The sequence below is a fragment of the Macaca nemestrina genome, chromosome 2, assembly GCF_043159975.1.
Source record: "Macaca nemestrina isolate mMacNem1 chromosome 2, mMacNem.hap1, whole genome shotgun sequence".
In the NCBI taxonomy this organism is placed as follows: domain Eukaryota; kingdom Metazoa; phylum Chordata; class Mammalia; order Primates; family Cercopithecidae; genus Macaca; species Macaca nemestrina.
Window position 1 is genome coordinate 3897086 of NC_092126.1, and position 23880 is coordinate 3920965.

Genomic DNA, 23880 nt, shown 5'->3' on the forward strand with positions numbered 1-23880 from the left:
TCCCCGCTGCTCTTGGCTTTGACAGTAGGAATCGTGTTATATATGGTCTCTCAGTTTGAAGATATTTATCATTAAAAACCAGAACATGGGCTCTGAGATAGGGTCCTTTCCTGACCTATTCTGGTAAAGTCTTTATCCTCAGGATGCAAGGATACCACCCCCTTCCTTTGGAAAGTGTCGAATCACATGCAAAGCGCTAAGTCTTTCAGTTGCTTTGGAGTGCAGAACCATTTCAGGTAAGGCCAAATATTTTAAACATTAGTATAGGAAATTAGAGGGTTCCATTAGTCTGTGTGTGCATGAGAAGTAAAATGGCACAAGAAGCAATTTATGGAAAAGTTCACTTGGGAAACATTGTTTCGGCAGATTAGTAGTATGGTGTGCATTTCACAGAAAATTCAGTGCCATGAGTATTACCTTTAAGCATCTTAGATATAGCAGCTGTTTATACTTATGGCTAAGTCAGAAATACGGCCCCCGAATTCTATATGACCCTAGTTATACTATTGAACCTTTCTGTGCCTTGTGCCTTCATCCTTGAATCAGGGATAATTTACTTACCTCCTAAGGTTATTGTAAGGATTAAATGCATATAGTATAAATAAAGTGCTGAGAACAATGCATGGTGTAAAGTGATAGGCATTATTATAGGCTTTTGTTGGCTGTTGATTGAAGGTGTTCGCTGTTTTGGGGGTGTCCTTTGTTTTAATAGAGTAACTTGGTACTGTGGAAATAGCAAGATTGTGAGCAAAAGAATCAGATGGTGGTGGCTGCAGACTTTGCTGTTCCCTTCTTGACTGTTGGTTTTAGCCAATGCAGGGTAAGTTACAAAGTCAAGAGCAGAGCCGTTTTCACAATGGACACTGCTTTGTGATGTCTGTGAGCTTGCATGTGGGAATGACTATTTTAATTAATTCTCTATGTAAGGATTTTAAAGTATTGGCTATTCGGTAGCTTGAAAACCCTTTAATCTCAATGCTTTAAACAGAGTAGAAAATCAATAAAGCGAAAGAATGAGACCACACAGTGTGTAGAATGAATGTCTTTTCACCTACGTAGGTAGGGAAATCTGTAGTCCTAAGAAAAGAGGGAGTGAGAATTCTGGTGAAAGGATTGTGCCTCTGCACAAAGTGCAGGATCCCGGGGTTCAGAACAGGCGCGAACGCTCCCTGTGTTGACCACATTCCCACTGTTGCTTTTTCAGACATGCTGAGGAGGACTCTGCTGTGCGCGGTGCTCGGGCTTCTGCGCGCCCAGCCCTTCCCCTGTCCGCCGGCCTGCAAGTGTGTCTTCCGGGACGCCGCGCAGTGCTCGGGGGGCGACGTGGCGCGCATCGCCGCGCTGGGTCTGCCCACCAACCTCACGCACATCCTGCTCTTCGGAATGGGCCGCGGCGTCTTGCAGAACCACAGCTTCAGTGGCATGACCGTCCTGCAGCGCCTCATGCTCTCCGACAGCCACATTTCCGCCGTTGCCCCCGGCGCCTTCAATGACCTGGTAAAACTGAAAACCCTCAGGCTGTCGCGCAACAAAATCACTCATCTTCCAGGTGCGCTGCTGGATAAGACGGTGCTCCTGGAGCAGCTGTTTTTGGACCACAATGCGCTAAGGGGCATTGACCAAAACATGTTTCAGAAACTGGTTAACCTGCAGGAGCTCGCTCTGAACCAGAATCAGCTCGATTTCCTTCCTGCCGGTCTCTTCACGAATCTGGGGAACCTGAAGTTGTTGGATTTATCGGGAAACAACCTGACCCACCTGCCCAAGGGATTGCTTGGAGCACAGGCTAAGCTCGAGAGGCTTCTGCTCCACTCGAACCGGCTTGTGTCTCTGGATTCGGGGCTGTTGAACAGCCTGGGCACCCTGACGGAACTGCAGCTCCACCGCAATCACATCCGTTCCATCACACCCGGGGCCTTCGACCGGCTCCCAAACCTGAATTCTTTGACTCTTTCGAGAAACCACCTTGCGTTTCTCCCCTCTGCGCTCTTTCTTCATTCGCACAGTTTGACTCTGTTGACTCTGTTCGAGAACCCGCTGGCAGAGCTCCCGGGGGTGCTCTTCGGGGAGATGGGGGGCCTGCAGGAGCTGTGGCTGAACCGCACCCAGCTGCGCACCCTGCCCGTTGCCGCCTTCCGAAACCTGAGCCGCCTGCGGTCCTTAGGGGTGACTCTGAGCCCGCGGCTGAGCGCGCTCCCGCAGGGCGCCTTCCAGGGCCTGGGCGAGCTCCGAGTGCTCTCCCTGCACTCCAACGGCCTGACCGCCCTCCCCGACGGCTTGCTGCGGGGCCTCGGCAGGCTGCGCCAGGTGTCCCTGCGCCGCAACAGGCTGCGCGCCCTGCCCCGCGCGCTCTTCCGCAATCTCAGCAGCCTGGAGAGCGTCCAGCTCGACCACAACCAGCTGGAGACCCTGCCTGGCGACGCGTTTGGGGCTCTGCCCCGGCTGAAGGAGGTCCTGTTGGGGCACAACCCCTGGCGCTGCGACTGTGGCCTGGGGCCCTTCCTGGGGTGGCTGCGGCAGCACCCGGGCCTCGCGGGCCTGGAAGAGCCCCCGCGGTGCGCAGGCCCTGGGAAGCTCGCCGGCCTGCCGCTCTGGGCCCTGCCGGGGGGTGACGCGGAGTGCCCGGGCCCCCGGGGCCCGCCTCCTCACCCCGCTGCGGACATCTCCTCGGACAGCTCCCCGGTCCATCCAGCCTTGGCTCCCAACAGCTCAGAACCCTGGATGTGGGCCCAGCCCGTGGCCACGGGCGAATATCAAGATCATGGCCCGTTCTGGGGGTTTTATTTTCTGCTTTTAGCTGTTCAGGCCTTGATCACCGTGATCATCGTGCTTGCTATGATGAAAATTGGCCAGCTCTTTCGAAAATTAATCAGAGAGCGAGCTCTTGGTTAAGTCAATGGGAAAATCTTCTAATTATTTAGAACGTGACCAGATGTGGCTCGGAGGGGAATCCAGACGGGCTGCTGCTGGCTTGCTCTCCCTCCCCTCCCCACTCTTTCTTCTTCCTCTTCTCTCCCACTGCCACGCCTTCTTTTCCCTCCTCCTCCCCCTCTCCGCTCGGTGCTCTGCGTTCTCACGGGTCCGCAATCCCGCCTCTCTGTCCGCCCCTCCCCTACCCCGCCCTCCTCGAAACTAAGCTTTACATTTGTAACCTGTGGTTGCCTGCCCTCCCCAGCTCCCTCCCACTCGGGTGTACGGATTGTGTTGGGCTCATCCTTGCCCAGTTGTGCCTGGCTTGGCGTCTGGTGGAGAGAGGGGCCTCTTCGGTGTCTACTGAGTAAGGGGACAACTTCAGGCCGGGGCCTGCCTCCTGCGCAGAGTAAGCCGGTAAATGTTTGTGAAATCAATGCGTGGATAAAGGAACACATGCCATCCAAGTAACGATGGCTTTTCCTGGAGGGAAAGGATAGGCTGTTGCTCTACTTTTTTTTTTTTTTTTTTTTTTTTTTTGAGGCAGAGTCTAGCTCTGTCGCCCAGGCTGGAGTGCAGTGGTCCGTCTCGGCTCACTGCAGCCTCCGCCTCCCAGGTTCAAGTGATTCTCATGCCTCAGCTTTCTGAGTAGCTGGGATTACAGGTGTGTGCCACCACACCCGGCTAATTTTTGTGTTGTTTTAAGTAGAGACGGGGCTTCGTCATATTGGCCTGGCTGACCTGGTCTGAACTCCTGGCCACAAGTGATCTGCCTGCCTTGGCCTCCCAAAGTGCTGGGATTACAGGTGTGAGCCACCACACCTGGCCCTCTTTATCGACTTTTATTCGACAAGTAGAGCTCTTGCCATTTTTTCCCTTGCCCCATTTTTCTCACTTGATGTCTCTCGGACCTATGGGCTACTTGGGAGAGCAATGGACTGCATTCGTGCATGAGCATTGTCAGGATAGGCGACTTCTGTGAGGCTGAGAGAGGGAGAAAACAGGGAGCCTTCCCTCCAGGTGCCCAGTGTATGTCCAGCGTGTTTCCTGAACCTCCTGTGAGTTTCCACTTGCTTTACATCCATGCAACATGTCATTTCGAAACTGGATTGATTTTCATTTCCTGGAACTCTGCCACCTCATTTTACAAGCTTTTATGGAGCAGCTAACATGTGACTGGTATTCATACACGTAATGATAAGCTTGATTCTAGTTCAGCTGCTGTCACAGTCTCATTTGTTCCTCCAACTGAAAGCTGTAAAACCTTTGTTGCTTTAATTGGATGTCTGTGCTTGTGAGAGGCAGTGGTTAAAACAGCGGCTGGCAAGGTGACAGCTATGGGTTCAAATCCCAGCTCTACCACTTACTAACTGCATGGGACTTTGGGTAAGACACCTGCTCACACTCTCTAAGCCTTGGTTTCCTCAGCCTTAAAAAGGGATAACACAGCACCTGCTCCGTAGAGTTTTTGTGAGAATTAAAGGCAATAAACCGTATAATGACTGGGCCCAGTGGCCTGCAGACAATACATGTTAATGAATGCTAGCTATTATTACGAAAGGATGAGCAATTATTATTAGCATCATGATTTCTAAAGAAGAGCTTTGAGTCGGTTTTTTTCTCTGTGTAGAAAGAAGTCCAAACTTTCTCATACTGGAGGTTACACTCAAATTGATCTGTCCTCCCCTGCGGATAGCCTCGGCCCTGTGTGGCCAGGCTCTGTGTTCACAGGCCAGAGCAGGGGCTCCTCCAACACCACCCGGTGGATGTGGAGCAGGAAAGCTGGATCCTGACATTTGTTTCTGGGCTCTGCAGATGTGGGAGTTGGTGTCTGGGTTCTCCACTGGTCTGTCTGTCTAGTCCCATAGCATACTCACCATCTTCATTATTGGAGCTTCAATCATTTTTGGTATAGGGTCATCTCTCCACCTGATTGTTCTTCTATTCTTGGCTCTTTGCAATCTATGAGTATTTCAGGGTCAGCATGTCAACTCCATCGAGAATTTTAATAGAAATTGCAGTAAATTAGCTGGGTGTGGTGTCTCACCCCTGTAATCCCAGCCCTTTGGGAGGCCGAGGCGGGTGGATCACGAGGTCAGGAGTTCGAGACCAGCCTGGCCAAGATGGTGAAACCCCGTCTCTACTAAAAATAAAAAAATTAGCCGGGTGCAGTGGCAGGTGCCTGTAATTCCAGCTACTCGGGACACTGAGGCAGGAGAATCACTTGAACCCAGGGGGGCGGAGGTTGCAGTGAGCCGAGATCGTGCCACTGCACTCTAGCCTGGGAGATAGAGCAAGACTCCATCTCAAAAAAAAAGAAAAGAAAAAAAAAAGAAAGAAAAAAAAGAAAAAAAATGGCAGTAAATTTAAAACAATTTGGGGTAAGAATTTGTATTTTTTATAATACCTAGTGTTCCTGCCAGTAAGCATGTTTCATCTTCCCATTTATTTACGTCATTTTAAATCTTTCAGTGATGTTTTAGAATGTTTTTTATAAAACATTCATGACGAGGACAGAAAACCAAACACTGCATGTTCTCACTCACAGTTGGGAGTTGAACAATGAGAACACTCAGACACAGGGCAGGAACATCACACATCGCAGCCTGTCAGGGGGTGGGGGATGGGGGAGGGATAGCATCAGGAGAAATACCTAATGTAAATGACCAGTTGATAGGTGTAGCAAACCAACGTGGCACATGTATACATATGTAACAAACCTGCACATTGTGCCCGTGTACCCTAGAACTTAAAGTGTGTGTGTGTGTATATATATACACACACACATATATATATATATAAAAGAAACCTTGCACTGATTTTGTTAGATTTATTCCTAGGTATCCTTCCTCTTTTTTGATTTGTCATTGCTATTGTAGATGGTATCTTTTTAAGAAGTTATATTTTCTAAAGAAAAAAAACAAAAAAATTGTATTTTCTCATTTTTATTACCAATATATAGGAATGTAATTTAATTTTACATAATTATCTTATGTCTAGCAATAATTCTGATAATTTGCTTCTTCCTATTAAAACCTTATACCCATTATTGATTTATTTTTCTATTTTAAAATATCTTCCTGCACTGGCTAAAACCTCCACTATAATGTTGAGCAGGACAGTGAGCATCCTTAGAACCATCTTGGTTGCAAAGGGTAGGTATCTAATGTTTTATCAATAAATGTGACATTTCTGGTCTGAGTTTGCTAAGTATATTTTAAAATTATCAGTAAAGTTAGATTTTATCCATTTTTATCTTAACTATTGAGGTGCTCATATCGTTTTTCTCCTTCACTGTGTTAAAATGGTGAATAAATTTATAGATTTTTGAAAAGTAAATTCATTCTTACATTCCCGAAGTAAACCAAGCCGCGCTGTGTGTCTTTAAAATATATCGCTGAATTCAGCTTGCTGTTTTGTTTAGAACTTTTACTATCTGCTCATTAGTGAGATTTGCTTATACATTGAAAATAATATCCTTGACTGGTTTTGGTATCAGGTTATACAGCCTCATAAAGTGGGTGGGGACATCCTCTCTGGAATGGTCCATAAAAACTGGGATCATCTTTTCCTTGAACGTGTTGTAGAATCCCCTGGAAAACCATCGTGGCCTGGTTTTATTGTATGCGTGTATTCGGTATTTATTGTTGGCATAACCAATACCCCAGATCTTGGTGGTTTAAAACAATAACATATATTATGTCACAGCTTCTGAGGGTCAAGAATTTGGGAGTAGTTGAGTGGCTGTGGCTCAGGGTCTGTCATGAGGTTGCCATCAAAATGTTGGCTGGGGCTATAATCATCGTGACTGTGGCTGGAGGATTTGCTTCCGATATATCCTGCTCACACTGTTGGCAGTTCCCTGCTGGCTCATGGCAGGCAGCCTTGGGTCCTTGCCATATGGACCCCTTTAGGGATGCTTGAGTGTCCTCATGACATGGCAGCTGGCTTCCCCCTTTCATTCTTCAAAGAATTGTGGGTTTTTTGTTTTTCTTTTTAATATAAGATCTAAAAGAGAAAAAATTAACATTGATCTCTATGTCGCTTGAGCTAGAAGGCATAAGAAAACGAACAACATATATCCATGAAATTTCTCCCAAATGTGCGGTAAAAAGATGAAATCTTTAGATAAGTTGTACACAGAAGCTAGATTTACTACTCTCTAAATAGTAAAGGGACCTGCTATATAAAACACAGAAATAAGTTAATGCTTTTGGTAAGAATATAACCTGAGCTTTGCTGAAGCTTCATATTCCCTGAGGATGTCTAAAATGCCAGTCCAGGCCAGGCATAGTCGCTCACGCTTGTCATCCCAGAACTTTGGGAAGCCAAGGCGGGTGGATTGCTTGAGCCCAGGAGTTTGAGACCAGCCTGCTGAACATAGCGATATCCCCAGCTCTACAAAACATACAAAATTAGCTGGGCACAGTGGTGTGCTCCTGTAGTCCCAGCCACTTGTGAGACTGAGGCAGGAGGATTGTTTGAGCCCGGGATGTTGAGGCTGCAGTGAGCCATGATCATGCCACTGTACTCCAACCTGGGTGGCAGAGTGAGACTCCATCTCTCAGTAAATTAAAAAATAAGATTTGATTTAAAATGTTTTATAGTTTAATTTACTGATATTATACATTTCTACTCATATGTTAGATTGAACTGTATTAAATTTTTGATGTTCAACCATTTTTGACCTAAAAAACAAGTTTCTTGGAAAGCCGAGGCAGGTGGATCACTCAGAAGTTTGAGACCATCCAGGCCAGCATGGTGAAACCCTGTCTCTACTAAAAATGCAAAAAATTAGCTGGGCGTGGTGGTGCACACCTGTAGTCCCAGCTACTCAGGAGGCTGAGGCAGGAGAATTGCTTGAACCCAGGACGTGGAGGTTGCAGTGAGCCGAGATCGCACCACTGCTCTCCAGCCTGGGCGACAGAGCGAGACTCTGTCTCAAAAAACAACAAAAAACAAGTTTCGTGTGATTTAACTTAAAAGTTCTGGCACTATATGTAGTTCTTCCAGTGATTACATTTGTAACTTTAAAGTTCACCTTTTTCTCGTTCCAGCAATTGCAGACAGTGTCCATGAGTGCCTTGCTCTATGCGCTGACACCTATGTTCCTATTGTCCCATGCTTGTCTATCTCTTCCACCTCCCAGCTTCAGTCAAGACTGATCACTTTTGTATTCTCTTATAGCTAAAATTTTGGTGATTGTTGAAAAACTTGAAAATGAATAAAAAAGACTTCATATGTTTTCTTTGTAAATATTATTTACTATAGTGCCAAATAGTCCACTGTCATTACGTTTCCTTTCTAGCACTTCCTTCATTTTTCTAGCATTTCTAGAAATTACTCCGGCCGCCTACCTGGCTGTTTCCTAGAACTGATCTTCAGCTTTCCTTGGTTGCTTCCACAATTTCCCAAATTCCAGGTCTTCTTTCTCATCTACTCCCTCATTTTCCAACTACTTAGGAAAAGGGATCCAAAGGATATCCCCTTTCCTGAGTCCTTGCCAGCAAATTTCTATATTCTTTATTCTCTCGTGCTTGATGGCTAGTTTAGCTGGTAAAAGAATTCTAAATTCAGATGATCGTCTTGCACCAAAGGTGCTGGTGGGGATTTGTTGCCATTGTTAACAGGGGACCGCTCTTTTTCTTGGCAGACATCCTTAGGATCTTCTCTATGTCCTCTGTTCTGATTTTGATTTGAAGTTTGCCATACATTGCTCTTTATTTCATTCACACAAAAGGGTATTTGCAGGGTCCTCTGGAGACTCATGTCTTTTAATTTCTGTGAGATTCTATTATACTTTTTTTGGATAATTCCTTTGTCCTCTCCTTTCATCTTTTTTTGCTTTTTCTTTTCTTCATCTTTTTAGTCTCTTTTTTCTACCTTCTTTTACTACCTCTTGAGAGACTCCTCAATTCCTTCCAACACTTACGTAAAAAATGTTAATTTCTGCAATTGTATTTTTAATTTCTGCAATCACTGTTAATTTTTTAAAAGAGACTCTTATTCTTGTCTTATGGATGCAGTTTCTGTTTTTGTTTTAGAATACTAGAGTTTAAGATTTTTGAGTTTTCAAAGTTCCCCTTTACTTTCTAAACTATATCTTTTTTCTCTGGTATTTCATTTTGTTGTTGTTGTTTGCTTGCTTGCTTCTCTTAAACCCTTGGTTGTTGGTTCATATTTTTAAAGTAAGGCAATGAAAACAACTGACTTTGGGATCATTGTGCACACTGGCAGGGGTTATCAACTTCATTTTAGGGTATGGGGGAGCAAGCTGAGTGTTACACTGGGAACCTCTACAAGCCGGAATGTTTGTGGAGGGTTATTTCTCTAGGATCTTGCAGTTTCTTTCATTAACTTTTTGTTTGTTTGTTTTCCTAAGGATGGGAGCAGACACAACTGTTCCTTATACTATAATAGCTTTTAAGTAACTCCCTGGCTTTTATTCCCACAGATCACGCCTCTTCTACATCATACCCGGTATAATCCATCTTCACGCCTCTCTGGGGTTCCGTTGAGCAGATGGGATCTCTCTGTTCCCACTGGCTGTGGCTTTTCTCTTCCTCATCTATCACACCTTAACTGCTCTGTTCCATAAACTTGCTGAACTCTCCAGTCCATTGAGGATCCTCTCCCTTTCCCTGTGACATTGTAGGCTAATACCATTTCAATTTCTTTTACTGCCATCTAAGTGAGGTCTTTGGAGGGAGAAGAGCTAACTGGGTTTCATCAGTTTGTTTGTTTTTAACTGAAAGTCCAACTATTTCTGCTCTCCGAGTTTCCAGTTCTAGAAGTTTCCTTGACTTCTCCTGGGCAGAGTTGGGTCCTCATTGCCCTGGGTTCCTCACCACTCTGTCTCCTCCCTTTCCCCCACCGCATGCTGTAATTGACTTCACTTTCTGAGAACATCGCAAAAGTTGGGCTTTGAATCTCTGGTGACATCGGAAGTGACCGAGTCTGTTTTGGGAGAAGTCAATCTGGCCTTCCCAGCTTTTAAACAATCACCATCACTACAGGGCGTGCCAAAGGCAGGGAGATGCCAGGACTCACTGCCCAGTAGCTGTGCACACCCTCATTAGACAGCTGGAATGTTACAGGATGATTCCATCAACATCGTAAAAAGACAAACATTGAGTTCAGTGGGTGGGTCCAGAGTACTGGAGGCTGAGAGGCCTAGAGGAAGAAAACAATGAGCAGCATTTGCTGTGACACCCGCCCGCCTTCCACCGCTCTGTCAACGCTTCCAGGTGCTCCCTGACTTTGATGACCCCAGCATAGATCTTTCCAAGTCCAATCTCTGGGGTCGGGGAGGCTCTGTTTCAGCTGCTGCCATACTCAATGAAACCTTTGATTTTATTAGATTATTTTTTTATTTTTTTGAGATGGAGTCTCACTCTGTCACCAGGCTGGAGTGCAGTGGCGAGATCTCCCCTCACTGCAACCTCCACCTCCTGGGTTCAAGCGATTCTCCTGCCTCAGCCTCTGGAGTAGCTGGAACTATAGGCGCCCACCACCATACCTGGCTAATTTTTGTGTTTTTAGTGGAGACGGGGTTTCGCCATGATGGCCAAGATGGTCTCAATCTCTTGACCTTGTGATCTGCCCGCCTCGGCCTCCCAAAGTGCTGGGATTACAGGTGTGAACCACCACACCCAACCTATTTTTACTTTTATTATTTTATTTTATTTTATTTTATTTTATTTTATTTTATTTTAGACAGGGTCCCACTCTGTTGCCCAGGCTGGAGTGCAGTGACGCCATCTTGGCTCACTGCAACCTCCGCCTCTTGGCTTCAGGTGGTTCTTATACCTCAACCTCCCCAGTAGCTGGGACTACAGCTATGTGCCACCACGCCCGGCTAATTTTTGTATTTTTAGTAGAGATGGGATTTTGCTATGTTGGCCAGGCTGGTCTCGAACTCCCGGCCTCAAGTGATCTGCCCGGCTCGGCCTCTCAAAGTGCTGGGATTATAGGTGTGAGCCACTAGAGCCAGCTGTTTTTATTTTTCGAGACAAGGCTCTACTACCCAGGCTGGAGTGCAGTGGCGTGATCACATCTCACTACAGACTCAACCTCCTAGGCTCAAGCACTTTCCCACCTGAGGCTCCGGAGTAGCTAGGAATACAGGCGTGTACCACTACATGCAGCTATATTTTTATTTTTTGTAGAAATGGGGTCTCCCCATGTTGCCCAGGCTGGTCTCAAACTTCTGGGCTCAAGAAATCTGCCCACCTTGGCCTCCCAAAGTGCCAGGATTACAGGTGTGAGCCACCACACCCAGCCGTGAACCTTTGTTAAACATCTAATACATACCTGGCATCACGAAGTCAGTTTTCTTAACCCTTCCAACCCCCGGGGGAGTTGGCATTATTATTTCACTTTACAGATGACAACACTGAGGTCCACGAAGGGGCAGTGACACATCTGAGGTTATGACTGGCAGAGCTGTCACATGAGCTCGTCTTCTGCCTTCTGGCCTAGAGCTCCTCACCCCTGCCCTCACTGCCCACTGTTTCTCCTGGCATGGACTGGATCAGCTGCCCAACCCAGGTCCTGCTGGTCAGGGGGATGCGAGTGCCAGGAGGACACTCATGTTCATGGTCATAGACCATCACGACCTCACAGGGGTTCTAGTCCTTTAAGCCTAGCGAGGGCTCCTTGAGAGTTAAGCATTATTTTTGGAGGTCTTGGATGATGAGACGGAGAAAAGCAGTGAGAATAGAAAGGAATATGGGAGAAAAATGGGTGGAGAGAGACATAGATGGGACAGAAGGAAGTGAGAGAAAGGAGATAGAAATGCAGGTGCAAGCCATGACTCTCAGTCACTGCAGGCCCAGCCCGGACCCAACAGGGACCATCCAGGGCCCACAGGAGGCATCCTTGTATGCTGGGAACTGCAGAATTGGTCTCAGCTCTGCCACTGACTCAGTTTCCCCATTCACACCAGGGTGTTCTGAGGGCCAAAGAAGGCAATAAATGTAAAAGTTCATTGTAAACTGGAGGTGCGTCCGAGCAGGGAGGCTTTCCTGGCACTGGTCCACCAGGAAGGCAGGGGTCTGCCCCATTGCTACACCCCAGAGCAGAACCTAGAACACTCCTGCCCAGCACAAAGGACACCCCGGAATGAGGAGGCTAACAGAGATGCAGAGAGGTAGCAGGGGTGCGGGAGGCCTTCCAGGCGAGCTCCCCTCACAGGCCCCACAGCCCAGGGCTCCTACCCTCTCTACCTGACCTTCACTGCAGGGCCCATCTGAGGCGGGCCAGCACCCCAGCTTGCTCTCAGCAAGAAGGCAGAGGGTTGGGCCTTCTCCTCAGCTCTAAGCCCCTAGCAGTTTATGTTCCCAGTGACATCAAAAGAGAAATGGAAACTGTCAGTGTTTCTAAGGTTTTTGTCGCTTCAAGCTCATGTTCAAATTAATTCGCAGTTCAAATTATTTTTAGTTGATTTGTAGCGAAGGAGTAGAGGAGATGGCGTCAGTGAAATTCCGCAGACCACCCAGCTTTGAGAAGGGTATTGCTCTGCTAAGTCATTGGCCTGGCCACCTGCCCAGGTGCCTTTAAGAAGAACACAGTCTATCCAAGGATGAGCCTCTGAGAACCTCTTGGATACAGCAGACCCCCTGCACACCATGATCCTCCCACTGCACGGTGCTTTACTGTGTCCAGCTAAAGTCGCTCCTGGGCACTGTGAGGTTTACCAACATTTCCACTGATTATGAAAACATCAGGGCTCCATTTAAGGAAGATCCTCAGTTCAGAGCTGTCAACAGGACTGAATAGAGAAGATGGGTTTCGAGAAAAGTCGTGAGCCTCTCAGCACTAGAGGCAATCAGGGAGATGCCCGCTCTTTGTGGAAAAGTAAACAAAGAAAAGCAAACAATCAGCAAACAAACAAACAAAGAAACCGCAAGCCCTGTTTTCTTGTCTTGATGCTTTGGGCAAGTGTATTCTTCTTTATAAATCTCCTTTTCCTTTTTGTTTCTGCAGAAACCTCGGGCAAAGCCTTTAAAGGATCCTTTCAAATGACCACAGGCAGAGTTAGCTGTTCCCTGGGTGAGCAGAATAATGGCCCCCAAAATGTCCCCTTTCGAATCTCAGAGAACCTGTGAATATGTTACCTCAGATGGCAAAAGAGGCTTTGTTAGGAGTGATTAGGTTAAGGATCTTGAGACAGAAGCTGATCCTAGATGATCCCTCAGGTCCTCGTAAGGGACAGAAGGAGGCAGGAGGGTAGAGTCGGATTTGAAGATGGGACGCTGCTGGCTGTGAGGAAAGAGAAAGAGGCCTGTAAGCTAAGGAGTGTGCAGATTCCAGAAGCTGGAAAAGGCAAGGAAAGTGTTCACCCTGAGAGGTGCCGGCAGGAATGCAGCCCTGCTGACACCTGGACGTTAGCCCGGTGACGTCTGTTTCGGGTTTGTGATCCCTCATTTCGGCCACAATAGGAAATGAACCTTTGAGATTTTGGTGTCTCCATCACCGCCTCTAGCACATTCCACTGTAATTCTCTATGCGCTGATTTCCTAACTGGGTTCCCTGGGGTAAGAGCTGTGTATTAATTAGTCTTTCTCCCGTGGTGCTGGCACAGAACTGGGCATGGAGGAGGTGCTCGGGGTGAACGCTCTCCCAACGGGGCCAACATGTCACGCAGGAGCCGGCACCCAGACAACAACCCGGCCCACGGCCGCTTCAACACCTGCTGTGGTACTGCGGAGCGTCCCCTTTGGACCCCACTACTCTTCAGAGAGCTCAGTATTCATCTTTCTTATTATAAAGGTTTTCGAAAATCAGGATTTGTCTCACATATTTAATTATTATGAGCCATAGGTGTTCATAATTTTTTGTCTCTGAGCAAGCGTGGCTTTCCTGTCTGGGTCCTTAAAGCTTGGGCCAGGGAGTCAAGACACGGGCTACAAGACACGGGCTAACAGGAAGGAGAAGGGGCATGGAGAGAAGCCACCTTCTTAGGTCCCTAGAGCTGGGAAGATTTAAAACACTGCCTTGACCAGGTGCAGTGGCTCACGCCTGTAATCCCAGCACTTTGGGAGGCCGAGGTGGGTGGATCATCTGAGGTCAGGAGTTTGAGACCAGCCTGGCCAACATGGTGAAACCTTGTCTCTACTAAAAATACAAAAATTAGCCAGGTGTGGTGGCGCACGCCTGTGGTCCCAGCTACTCGGGAGGATGAGGCAGGAGAATCGCTTGAACGCAGGAGGCGGGGGTTACAGTGAGCCGAGATCATGCCACTACACTCCAGCCTGAGCAACATAGTGAGACTCCATCTCAAAAAAAAATAACGATAATAAAATAAAATACTGCCTTCAACTCAAATGTTCTGTTCAATCCTGGGAGCCACCATTAAGCCAGCGGAGAGAGTTTAGTAGAAAATAACTAGGGTAGAGGGCAGAAAGAGAGGTGCTGGGGCGAAGAACTAGAACCCAGCCACATGGAAACTGGATAAAATACCCAGGGGTGTCCAGCCTGAAAAAGAGAGGATTCAGGGTTGCTGGTTACAGTGTTGAACCAGTTAAAGGGGTGACACAAGGACGAGGGAGGAGACTTTGTCCTATGTGGTTTCAAAGGACAAAATGAGGACAAATTGGTAGGAAATACAGGGGGTTAGATTTTGTCTGTGTCCAAGGAAGACCTTGGTCAGCACCCTCCAGGGTCGGAGTGGCCACCACGTGAGCCATGTGCTCCCACCCGGGGAGGAGCTCAGGCTGAGACTGAGCAACCACAGCCAGAAGGAGTTCCAGCTTTTGATGGAGACAGGCATGAGGCTGGAAAATGCTCCTTCTACCTCACACAGTCTGCGGTCGGTCACCCCTGCCCTGGATTGCGCTGGGTGGGTGTGGGTGTAACCTGCTGCCCAGGCATTGGTCACATTGGCCGTGGCCTTGTGGAGCTGAGCTGCACTGGGAGGAAGAACCATCTGCAGGCATTGAGTTGGGTGGGTGCTGAACGCCCTGGGGTCAGTCCAAGTCCTCAAACAAACGTGTAATACCAGTCACCCTGGCAGCAGGCTTCTTGCAGCTTGTTCCTCCAGGGGAGGAGCCCCTCCCTGGCCCACAGGTGCTTCTTCGGGTTTTATTTTCCCAGCTGTCTTTGGAAAAGCTCAGTTATAGTTTCACTAATAGTCCTTACAGGAGGGCTGGTCCCTGCCCACCTGACGGGTCCCAAGTGTGTGTCCGGTCCACCCCTTCCTTCCTCTTCCTCTGGACACCCACACCTCCCCCTTCCCAGGGCATCCCCTCCAGGCCTTCTGGCCTCTCCCTCCTTCCTGCCCTTCCTTTATTGCAACTTGATGGCTCCGGCGCCCGTTCCTTCCCTGAGAGGTGGCCCATTGGAGGGCCCTGCGAGGTGACTCTCCTCTGAGAGGTTGATAATGCTGTGCCGGGTCACCTGGTCCTCCACAGTGGAGAAGGAGGGACCTCACAGGTCACACTGGCCATATTCAGGCTTCAGATACAGGATTAGGGAAGATGGAAAAGTGGGAAGGCATTTCAAGATGAAAATTCTGTCATGTTTGAAAGTGGGGTTCAGATCATCCCTCTGCTACTGACCAGCCGTGTGACTTTGAGGGAGTCCTTTCCCCTCTTGGGCCTTAGTGTCCCCATCTAAAATGAGGGTCTGGACCAGAGGACCCTTCCGACTCTGACACTCCGATACCCAGAGTTGCGTCTCTCCCTACTCCTCACTTTCCTTCCCCGTCCAGTCCACCTCCATCCTTTCAAAGACATACCTCATTTGTCACCTGCCCCTTTGCCCTCCCCCAGGCTGCATCTGAATGGCTGGCCCTGCTAATCCCACTCCTAACACTCAAGCAGCTGTGGAAAGGGCCCTTTCCCGGAGCGGTGGAAGAGGGTGCAAGGGTCTGCCCCAGCATCCCTGTCTCCATGAGCGTCCCCACTGCCCTCACCACATTTTGCAGAAACGCACCTTGGCTGGTTGTTCTCATGGCTCCGTTGGAGGAGCTCTGACCTCAGGTACAATAGCACCTGCTGACCTCATGTGTAACCCTAAATGCTACAGGGAGAGACCATGTCCTGGGATAGCCTGCCTCGCGGTGCCTTATGGGTGCCCAGCGGGCCTTCGTCACGCAGAGCTTTACAAGTCACAAAGCACTTTCTCACTCTGGTTGTTCCGAGAGCGCCTAATCCCGGCCATCCACAGGGGCAAGAGTAGGGTTGCAATAACCCAGGGACCTCCCATTGTTGGGCTAGGAAAAGTGAGATTCTGTGAGGAGGTGCCAGAGAATGTGCCTTCCCAGTGCGGGCAAGAACGTGGCGCCCACAAAGCTGGGGAGACAGGATGAATGAGGACCCCCCAGTTGCTTCTCACAGCCTGACCCCGGCCAAGTTCTCTCTAAAGTCAGTTCCCTCAACTGCAAAGAAAAAAGGTTCATTTCCAGGCCGTTGACATCCATGTGTCCCCTACTACCACTCTGTGAACTCAAGAACCTTCTCTGCTTCCCTGGGGCCCTTGGACCACTCAGCTCTTGGGTTGTCCTGAGGCTGTGGCCGCAGGGAGACCAGAGCCCCCTGGGCAGCTCAGAGACTGGGTGTGAGGGCCAGTGAAGGAACAGATGCCCCTGCCTCTATGGCTCCCCGGACCTCCCTTAACGAAGAGGCCTGTGGGAGAAGTGGGGCTCATCACAGGAAACCAGGCCACACAGCGTCCCGAGGGTGTCCTCCTCAACACAGCCCAGCACTCTGGACTCAGTTTATAGATTGCGTCATAAGAAGTCACTTAAATACCCAGCTGGAACCCGTCTGTCTCTGTCTCTTCCTTTCTTCCTGAAGAATTCCTGATTTTGCTCAGATTAACCAAGTGTTTCCTTTGTCGGGCATTTAAAGACTCTCTTTTTAGGCGGCGTGATTTCGTGAGAGGAGGTCAGCTGCAGTGTGCTGAGTCTGTATGTTCTGGAGAGGGGAAGCCCTGCCCCTCAACGCTTGGCTAAAAGGGCAGGGTCGGACTTAAACGGCCACCTGATGTTTAAAAGCTCAGGTGAGACGAATACTATTCAGGGAGAGATCCTGGAAAGAGACACGCAGCTCATCCACTCCTCCTGATGGCCTAAAATACGTCCTCAACCAAGCTGGACGTGGGGGCTGGGGTCACATGCTGGATAAAATCTGAGGCGACCCCGTGGAGCTCACGGCTCGGTTGTTAGGATGCCTGTCGCTGGGGACGTTTGGACCAAGTGACAAAGCGTCCACTGTGCAAGGACCCTGAGGAGAAATGCTCCTCCGGCCCCATCCCAGGGTTACCCCACCCCTCTCCCGCCCCTCACCCCTGCATCTGGCCATGTAAATGTTTGGTATCTCCTTTTCCCCACTGCCTGCTGGAAAGCTTAGAGGCCAAGGTGTGGCCCACTTTGGTGAGTTGCCCTCCCCATGCCTCCATCTCTGGCTGTCTCACCTCGGTTTCTCCTGCAGGCTCAACCTCTTCTCCCAGCCTTTAAACACTGAGAGCCCGAAACCTCTGCCCCACCCTCCTTCTGAATCTCTGCTAGTCTGGGCAGTTTCCTGCTGGCCATTGCTTCAGTTGCCTTCTGGATCAGCATCCTGATTGGCTGCGAGGAACAGACTCCCGCAGACGCTGGCCTAGCCTAGTTGGGGATGGCTGTGCTCATGTACCTGCCCACGAGCGAGTGTAGAGGCAGACCGTCCAGGGCGGTGTAACGCCTCCATGGCGTCTACCATCTGTGGCCTGTGGCATTTGTCCCCACGGCTGCAGCTCCTCCCACCTCTGCATTCCAGGCAGGGAGAAGAGTCGGACAAAACTGCATGCTAGCCAACTCTATCCCTTTAAAAAAATAATAAGTGGATATTTTTATTGCCTAGCATCCATATAGACAAGTGCATAAATCACGTGTGCTGCTGGCTGCAGGATCACAAAATGAATTTTGAGCTGTTCGCTTTTAGCCTCTTCCCTGACTCCCTTTTAGTCTCTCACTATTGCCTTTCTTCCTTCTTTGCTTCCTACTTTTGTATTTTATTTGTTTATTTATCTATTTTTGAGACAGAGTCTCATTGTGTCGCCCGGGCTGGAGCGCAGTGGCGGATCTGGAGTGCAGTGGCGCGATCTTGGCTCACTGCAACTTTCACCTCCCGGGTTCAAGCGATTCTCCTGCCTCAGCCTCTGGAGTAGCTGGAACTACAGGCGTGTGCCACTGTATCAAGCTAATTTTGGTATTTTCAGTAGAGATGGGGTTTCACCATGTTGGTCAGGCCGGTCTCAAACTCCTGACCTCAAGTGATCCACCCGGGTCAGCCTCCCAAAGTGTTGGGATTACAGACATGAGCCACTGCGCCCGGCCGCTTCCTACTTTTAATGTATTCTATCTTGTTATTATTATTTTTTAAATTGCCTTAAATCCTTTCTGCAGTCGGGAAGGGTAAGAATAAATTCACAAATAGGTAAACGAGTGGATGGGTGAATCCACTGTCCTCTGACATGACCAGGAAGCTGATTCGGACAGTCCCCAGTCCTGAGGACCACAGCTCCGTTCCAGACAGGAGGAAAGGCCTCCGAGGAGAGATGGGATGGGCTGGTCAGAGCAGGGTAAGCCTGGGGGATCGTCCACATCAGCCTGGACACCAGCTCGCACCTCCTCATCATCTGTCATCGGGTCTGCATCCACACTGCCAGCCACTTGTTCATTCCATCTGCTCGGTTTTAAGAAGCACAGCCATAATGCTCCTGTCTTCAGAGTCCTCTGCTGTGAGGAGCAAGCTCATCTTTCCCTTAATTTGCCAGGAAGGAAATGGCTTGTGCTGGGGAGAACAAGGTCTGTCATTCCAAGGACTCAGGTGGCGGCTCCGACAGCGGAACCTAGGCTCGTTAGCATTGGTTGGGCGGCTGTCGGGGCTGGGCACATCAGTGCTATATTGACATACGTGTGGTGGGCAGTGCAACAAGAGGGTCGGAAATGAGCCAAGGAGGACGCAAGCATGAACTGGGAACAAGTGTTGCCTGGCCGTCTCCGTTCCTCACGTCCTCTCTTCTCTCCTTCCTTCTTTCCCTTCTTTCCTCCCTCCCTCCTTCCTTCTTGTCCTTCTTTACCAGATGAGATGGGGTAAAAGATATATTTTTTTCATAGACTGATAGCTGTTGTAAGTGGTTATCTCATGTGATGTCCCCGCTATATGGACAGGACGCCGATTCCCAAAGGCAGAAGTGACTTTCTCACGTGATGTCCCCGCTGTATGGATGGGACGCCGATTCCCAAAGGCAGAAGTGACTTGCTAAGGTCCATGTTCTGGGTCTCTAGCCTTCCATGTCTTTCTTGAACCTGTTCATCGGGCTATTGGCACTTCTCTGTTCCTTCTTGGATTGCTCCCTGAGAGGAATCTGGGATGGGGGAGGTGACGAGGAAAGCAAGTTACTCAATGAGGTGGAGGAATGGGGCTCCCTGGATTGAGTCCACGTGCCCCTGTGTTTCTGTGTAACCTTCAGTCATGCAGGGCATTCAAAACAGAGCTGTTCCTTCATGTAATAATCAAGGAAAACACAATTGCTCTTACAGCTCCCGACCTTTAATTACACGTGGTGACGCGCTGGCAGCTGCTCCAGCCATGAGGACTGTGAGGTTGTTTGTTTTATCATTTCAAAGGCTACTCTGCTTTATTGTGGCATAAAATTTGGAAGTCTCTTATTAAAATGTACAATTAAATGCGACTTGAATAAATTGCTTTAGGCCAAAGAGAACTTTTCCCTTCTGCTTCCCGCACCCAGCCCTGTCCCCCTGCCACCCCCACCTGTTAGCTGCCTGCTTTCAAGCTCTCTGAACCTCTCTGAAAGGGAGGAATGAGGGGGTTCTTTGAAAAACAACCTTAGAAAGACAGGTGGCAAGCTTATGGGTTGGGCTCAGGCTGCCCTCAAGGCTGGACTGAGCCCGCGCACCCCTGTGTTTCTGTATAACCTTCAGTCACGCAGAGCATTCAAATCAGAGCTTTGAATAAGCACTGGCGGCTTCTCAGATCTGTGAGGCCAGGCGGGCTGGTCTTTTTTTTCTTTTTTGAGACGGGGTCTTGGTCTTTCGCCCAGGATGGAGTGCAGTGGTGTGATCCTGGCTCAGTGCAACCTCTGACTCCCAGGTTCAAGAGATTCTCCTGCCTCAGCCTCTCAAATAGCTGGGACTGTTGGTGTGTGCCACCACACCCGGCTGATTTTTGTATTTTTAGAAGAGAAGATGTTTCAGCATGTTGACCAGGCTGGTCTCGAACTCCTGACCTCAGGTGATCCACCCACCGTGGCCTCCCAAAATGCAGGGGTTACAGGGGTGAGCCACAGCCCCTGGCCCTGGTCTCTTGATAAAATAAACGAAACCCTCGCACTCACTCCCCTTGCTGATTCCCAGTCAGCCGTTGAAAGAAGTCCACGTGGCTCACCCAGCACTCGAGGGCCTGGTGATCAACTCCCTGCGAAAGCTCAGTGTCCCGCCACAGCCTCCCTTCCTGCCTCCAGGCCTTTGCTGAGCCCTGCTCTGCAGCTGGACGGCCCACCCACCCCTTCGGCCCTTTCAGAATCCCATTCACCCTCCAAAGCTCTGCACCTACACCCTGCGCCTCTGCTTAGTCAATCCTGGTGGGCAAATCTTTCCCTCCTCTGGCGCTTCAGGACACGTTGCTTAACTCTATGTTTAATTTTTTGAGGACGGGCTTTACTTTGGGGTGCTTTATGCTCCTTGTGTGTCTTAGTACCCCATGACTGGGCTCTGGGGGAGGAGGCTGAAGCTGGTTCCTGTTATCTCTGCAGACCTCGCGTGGAGTGCCCACCTGGAGCCCAGCCAATGGCCAGCAAGATCTGCTGGGACTTTGCTCCCTCTAGACTGTGAGTCTAGCCCCTCCCTGGAGTCCTACCAGCATGGCTGACCCCATGGCTGAAAAGGGCACATCGCTAGGGGGCTAATTCCAGGCAGTGGAGGCTCCTCTTGGGAGACACTGCAGGGGCTGGCATGGAGGATGAGCTCTTTAACATAGAATTCGGCCGGGCGTGGTGGCTCACACCTATAATCCCAGCACTTTGGGAGGCCGAGGTAGGCAGATCATTTGAGGTCAGGAGTTCGAGACCAGCCTGGCCAACACGGTGAAACGCTGTCTCTACTAAAAATAACAAAAATTGGCCGGGCGCGGTGGCTCAAGCCTGTAATCCCAGCACTTTGGGAGGCCGAGGTAGGCAGATCATTTGAGGACAGGAGTTCGAGACCAGCCTGGCCAACACGGTGAAATGCTGTCTCTACTAAAAATAACAAAAATTGGCCGGGCATGGTGGTGGGTGCCTGTAATATCAGCTGTCTGGGAGGCTGAGGCAGGAGAATTGCTTGAACCTGGGAGATGGAGGTTGCAGTGAACTGAGATCATGCCACTGCACTCCAGCCTGGGCAACAAGAGCAAAACTCTGTCTCAAAAATAAAATAAAATAAAACAAAATAAAATAAAATAGAGAGAATCCAAGGAATGTTTTTTCCATTATAAAACTTGTCAGCTGCAGAAAAATGTGAAAAAAAGACAAAATTATAGAGGACGGAAGGAAAGATGGCTCATATTCCTGTCCCCTCAGCACATGCCTGCAGGGTGAGGAGGGCTGAGCTCATCCCAGAGCAGCGAGGTGAGCTACGTGACCTGTTCTGTCCACACTGAACCAGGGACCAGCTTGCTTAGATTGGGTTTCTGTAGTCTTTTTAAAAAATATACAATGTTTTCAGAAAGGACTAATTTTTAATGTCATAGAACATTTCACCAGCAAAATGGTGGTCCTCAACTTTCTCCAGCATGATTTCATTTGATGCTTGATTTGTGTGTGTGTGTGGTAAAATCTACAAAACATAAAATGAATCAATTTTTCCAAATTTTTATTGTGGTAAAATACACATCAAATTACCTTTTTTTTTTTTCTTTTCTTTTTAGACAGAGTCTTGCTCTATCGGCCAGGCTGGAGTGCAGTGGCATGATCTCGGCTCACTGCAACCTCCGCCTCCCGGGCTCAAGCAATTCTCCTGCCTCAGCCTCCTGAGTAGCTGGGATTATAGGCACGTGCCACCAGTCCTGCCTAATTTTTGTAGTTTTAGTAGAGACGGGGTTTCACCATGTTGCCAGGCTGGTCTCGAACTCCTGACCTCAGGTAATATGCCTGCCTCGGCCTCCCAAAGTGCTGGGATTACAGGTATAAGCCACCGCGCCCAGTCAAATTTACTATTTTAATCATTTTCAGTGCACAGTTCCATGGCATTAGTAAGTCATATTTTGTGCAACCATCACCATCCGTCTTCAAAACTTTTTTATCTTTCCAAACTGAAACTCTGTCCCTAATTAAATACTAACTCCCCATCCCCACTCCTCTCCCAGCTCCTGGAAACCACCATTCTAGTTTCTGTCTCACTATTTTATGTACTTCTTATCAAAGGAATCATAAAGTGTTGTCCTTTTGTGGCTCTCTTATTTAACTTAGCACAATGTCTAAGGAAGAATTTTCTTCCTTTTTATTTTTATTTTTTTAAAGACAGGGTCTCACTCTGTCACCAGGCTGGAGTGCAGTGGTGTGATCTCGGCTCACTGCAACCTCTGCCTCCCGGGTTCAAGCGATTCTCGTGCCTCAGCCTCCCAAGTAGCTGGGATTACAGGCTCCTGCCACCACACTTGGCTCATATTTTTGTATTTTTAGTAGAGACGGGGTTTCACCATCTTGACCAGGCTGGTCTCGATCTCCTGACCTCAGGTGATCCACCCACTTTGGCCTCCCAAAGTGCTGGGATCGCAGGCGTGAGCCACCGCGCCCGGCCTTTCCTTCTTTGTTGAAGTTGAATAATATTCTGTTGTATGGCTGAACCGCATTGTGCTTATCCGTATGCCTCTGCCGGTGGACACGGGGCTGCTTCTACCTTTTAGCTATTGTGGATAGTACTGCTGTGAACACAGATGTACACATATCTGTTCAAGTCCCTCCTTTCAGTTCTTTGGAGTACATGCCCAGAAGTGGAATGATGGGATCCCGTGGTCATCTATGGTTAACTTTTCAATGAACTGCCACACTGTTTTTCACAGTGGCTGTACCATTTTACACCCCCGCCCACAGCGCACAAGGGTCCCAGTGTTCCACATCCTTGGCAACACATGTTATTGTCTGTTTTTTGTGCAGCAGCCCAAATGACTGTGATGTTGAGCATCTTTGCGTGCGCTCATTGGCCATTTGTATATCTTCTCTGGAGAAATGTCTGTTCAGATCCTTGGCCCAGTTTTAAAAGCGGCTGTTGGTCAGAGGGTTGCTTCTTCATGTGTGAACTCCTCTCTCCCCCACCCACTGCTCCCAGGCTCGACACTGTGACCAAACAGCCTCCTCGGGATACTCATGACTCCGAACACATCATTGTCTTGAGGAAGGGATGCTGGGGGCCAAGTGCCGTCTTACGAAACTTGCCTTTGGAGAAACACCACTAATTACCGGGTTTGGCAGGACGTGAGTCTGGGAGTTGTCACTGGGGATTTTAAGAAGGTGACTGTTTGCTTCTTTGTCCCATGATTATTATTCTATATATTTTTAGTGTTTCTGGCTTCATTCTTCCTGTATGAGGATGGTGTGTAGTACTTTATAGAAACCAAATGTTACCCCTTTGGGATAAGTAGGAATAAGTCATTTCCTCAAAGACTGCTTTTTTCCTGCTTACAAAGCGGCAACAACCCTGTAAACAGGGAAAGATGGGAGTGGGAGGGGCATTCCCACTTACAGGGCATCCGTGATCAAGCCCTGAGCTGGGCATTTCACACACGATTCTCCTTCTAATCCTTTCATCAGTCAAGTGGGGCAGGTTGTTATCTGAGCTCACACATAGGGACAAGGAGGCTAAGAGTGGCAGGTCAGGGATGGACAGGGCTGGGATTTGGAAACCATCAGGGAACCTGAGCTCCTTCTGTGACAGGAAAAGCCCTTTTGCTCCTGCTGAGTGCTAGGCAGGCGTTAGGGGCCTGTTTC

General features: G+C 48.9%; 2 protein-coding genes across 3 annotated transcripts in view; both read left to right on the forward strand.

The window, feature by feature from the left end:
- The first annotated feature begins 413 nt into the window (after positions 1-413).
- Positions 414-13753, forward strand: LOC105470818 (glycoprotein V platelet). 2 transcript variants are annotated; one of them, XR_011619516.1, is made up of 3 exons: positions 414-3327; positions 12898-12963; positions 13496-13753. XR_011619516.1 is itself a non-coding variant. In XM_011723083.3 (1 exon), the coding sequence occupies exon 1, from the start codon at positions 1207-1209 to the stop codon at positions 2890-2892; it is 1686 nt and encodes a 561-aa protein (XP_011721385.2). In that variant the 5' UTR covers positions 414-1206; the 3' UTR covers positions 2893-3506. The 2 variants fall into 2 exon arrangements, 1 of the variants encoding a protein (XP_011721385.2); XM_011723083.3 differs by lacking the exons at positions 12898-12963; positions 13496-13753 and having other exon boundaries at positions 414-3506.
- The window catches only part of LOC105470817 (leucine rich repeat containing 15), a 36238-nt gene continuing 16586 nt past the window's right edge, over positions 4229-23880 (forward strand). Inside the window, exon 1 of the mRNA XM_071090643.1 lies at positions 4229-4296. The gene's annotated coding sequence lies outside the window, so the exon portion shown is untranslated. The remainder of the gene's footprint in view (positions 4297-23880) is intronic.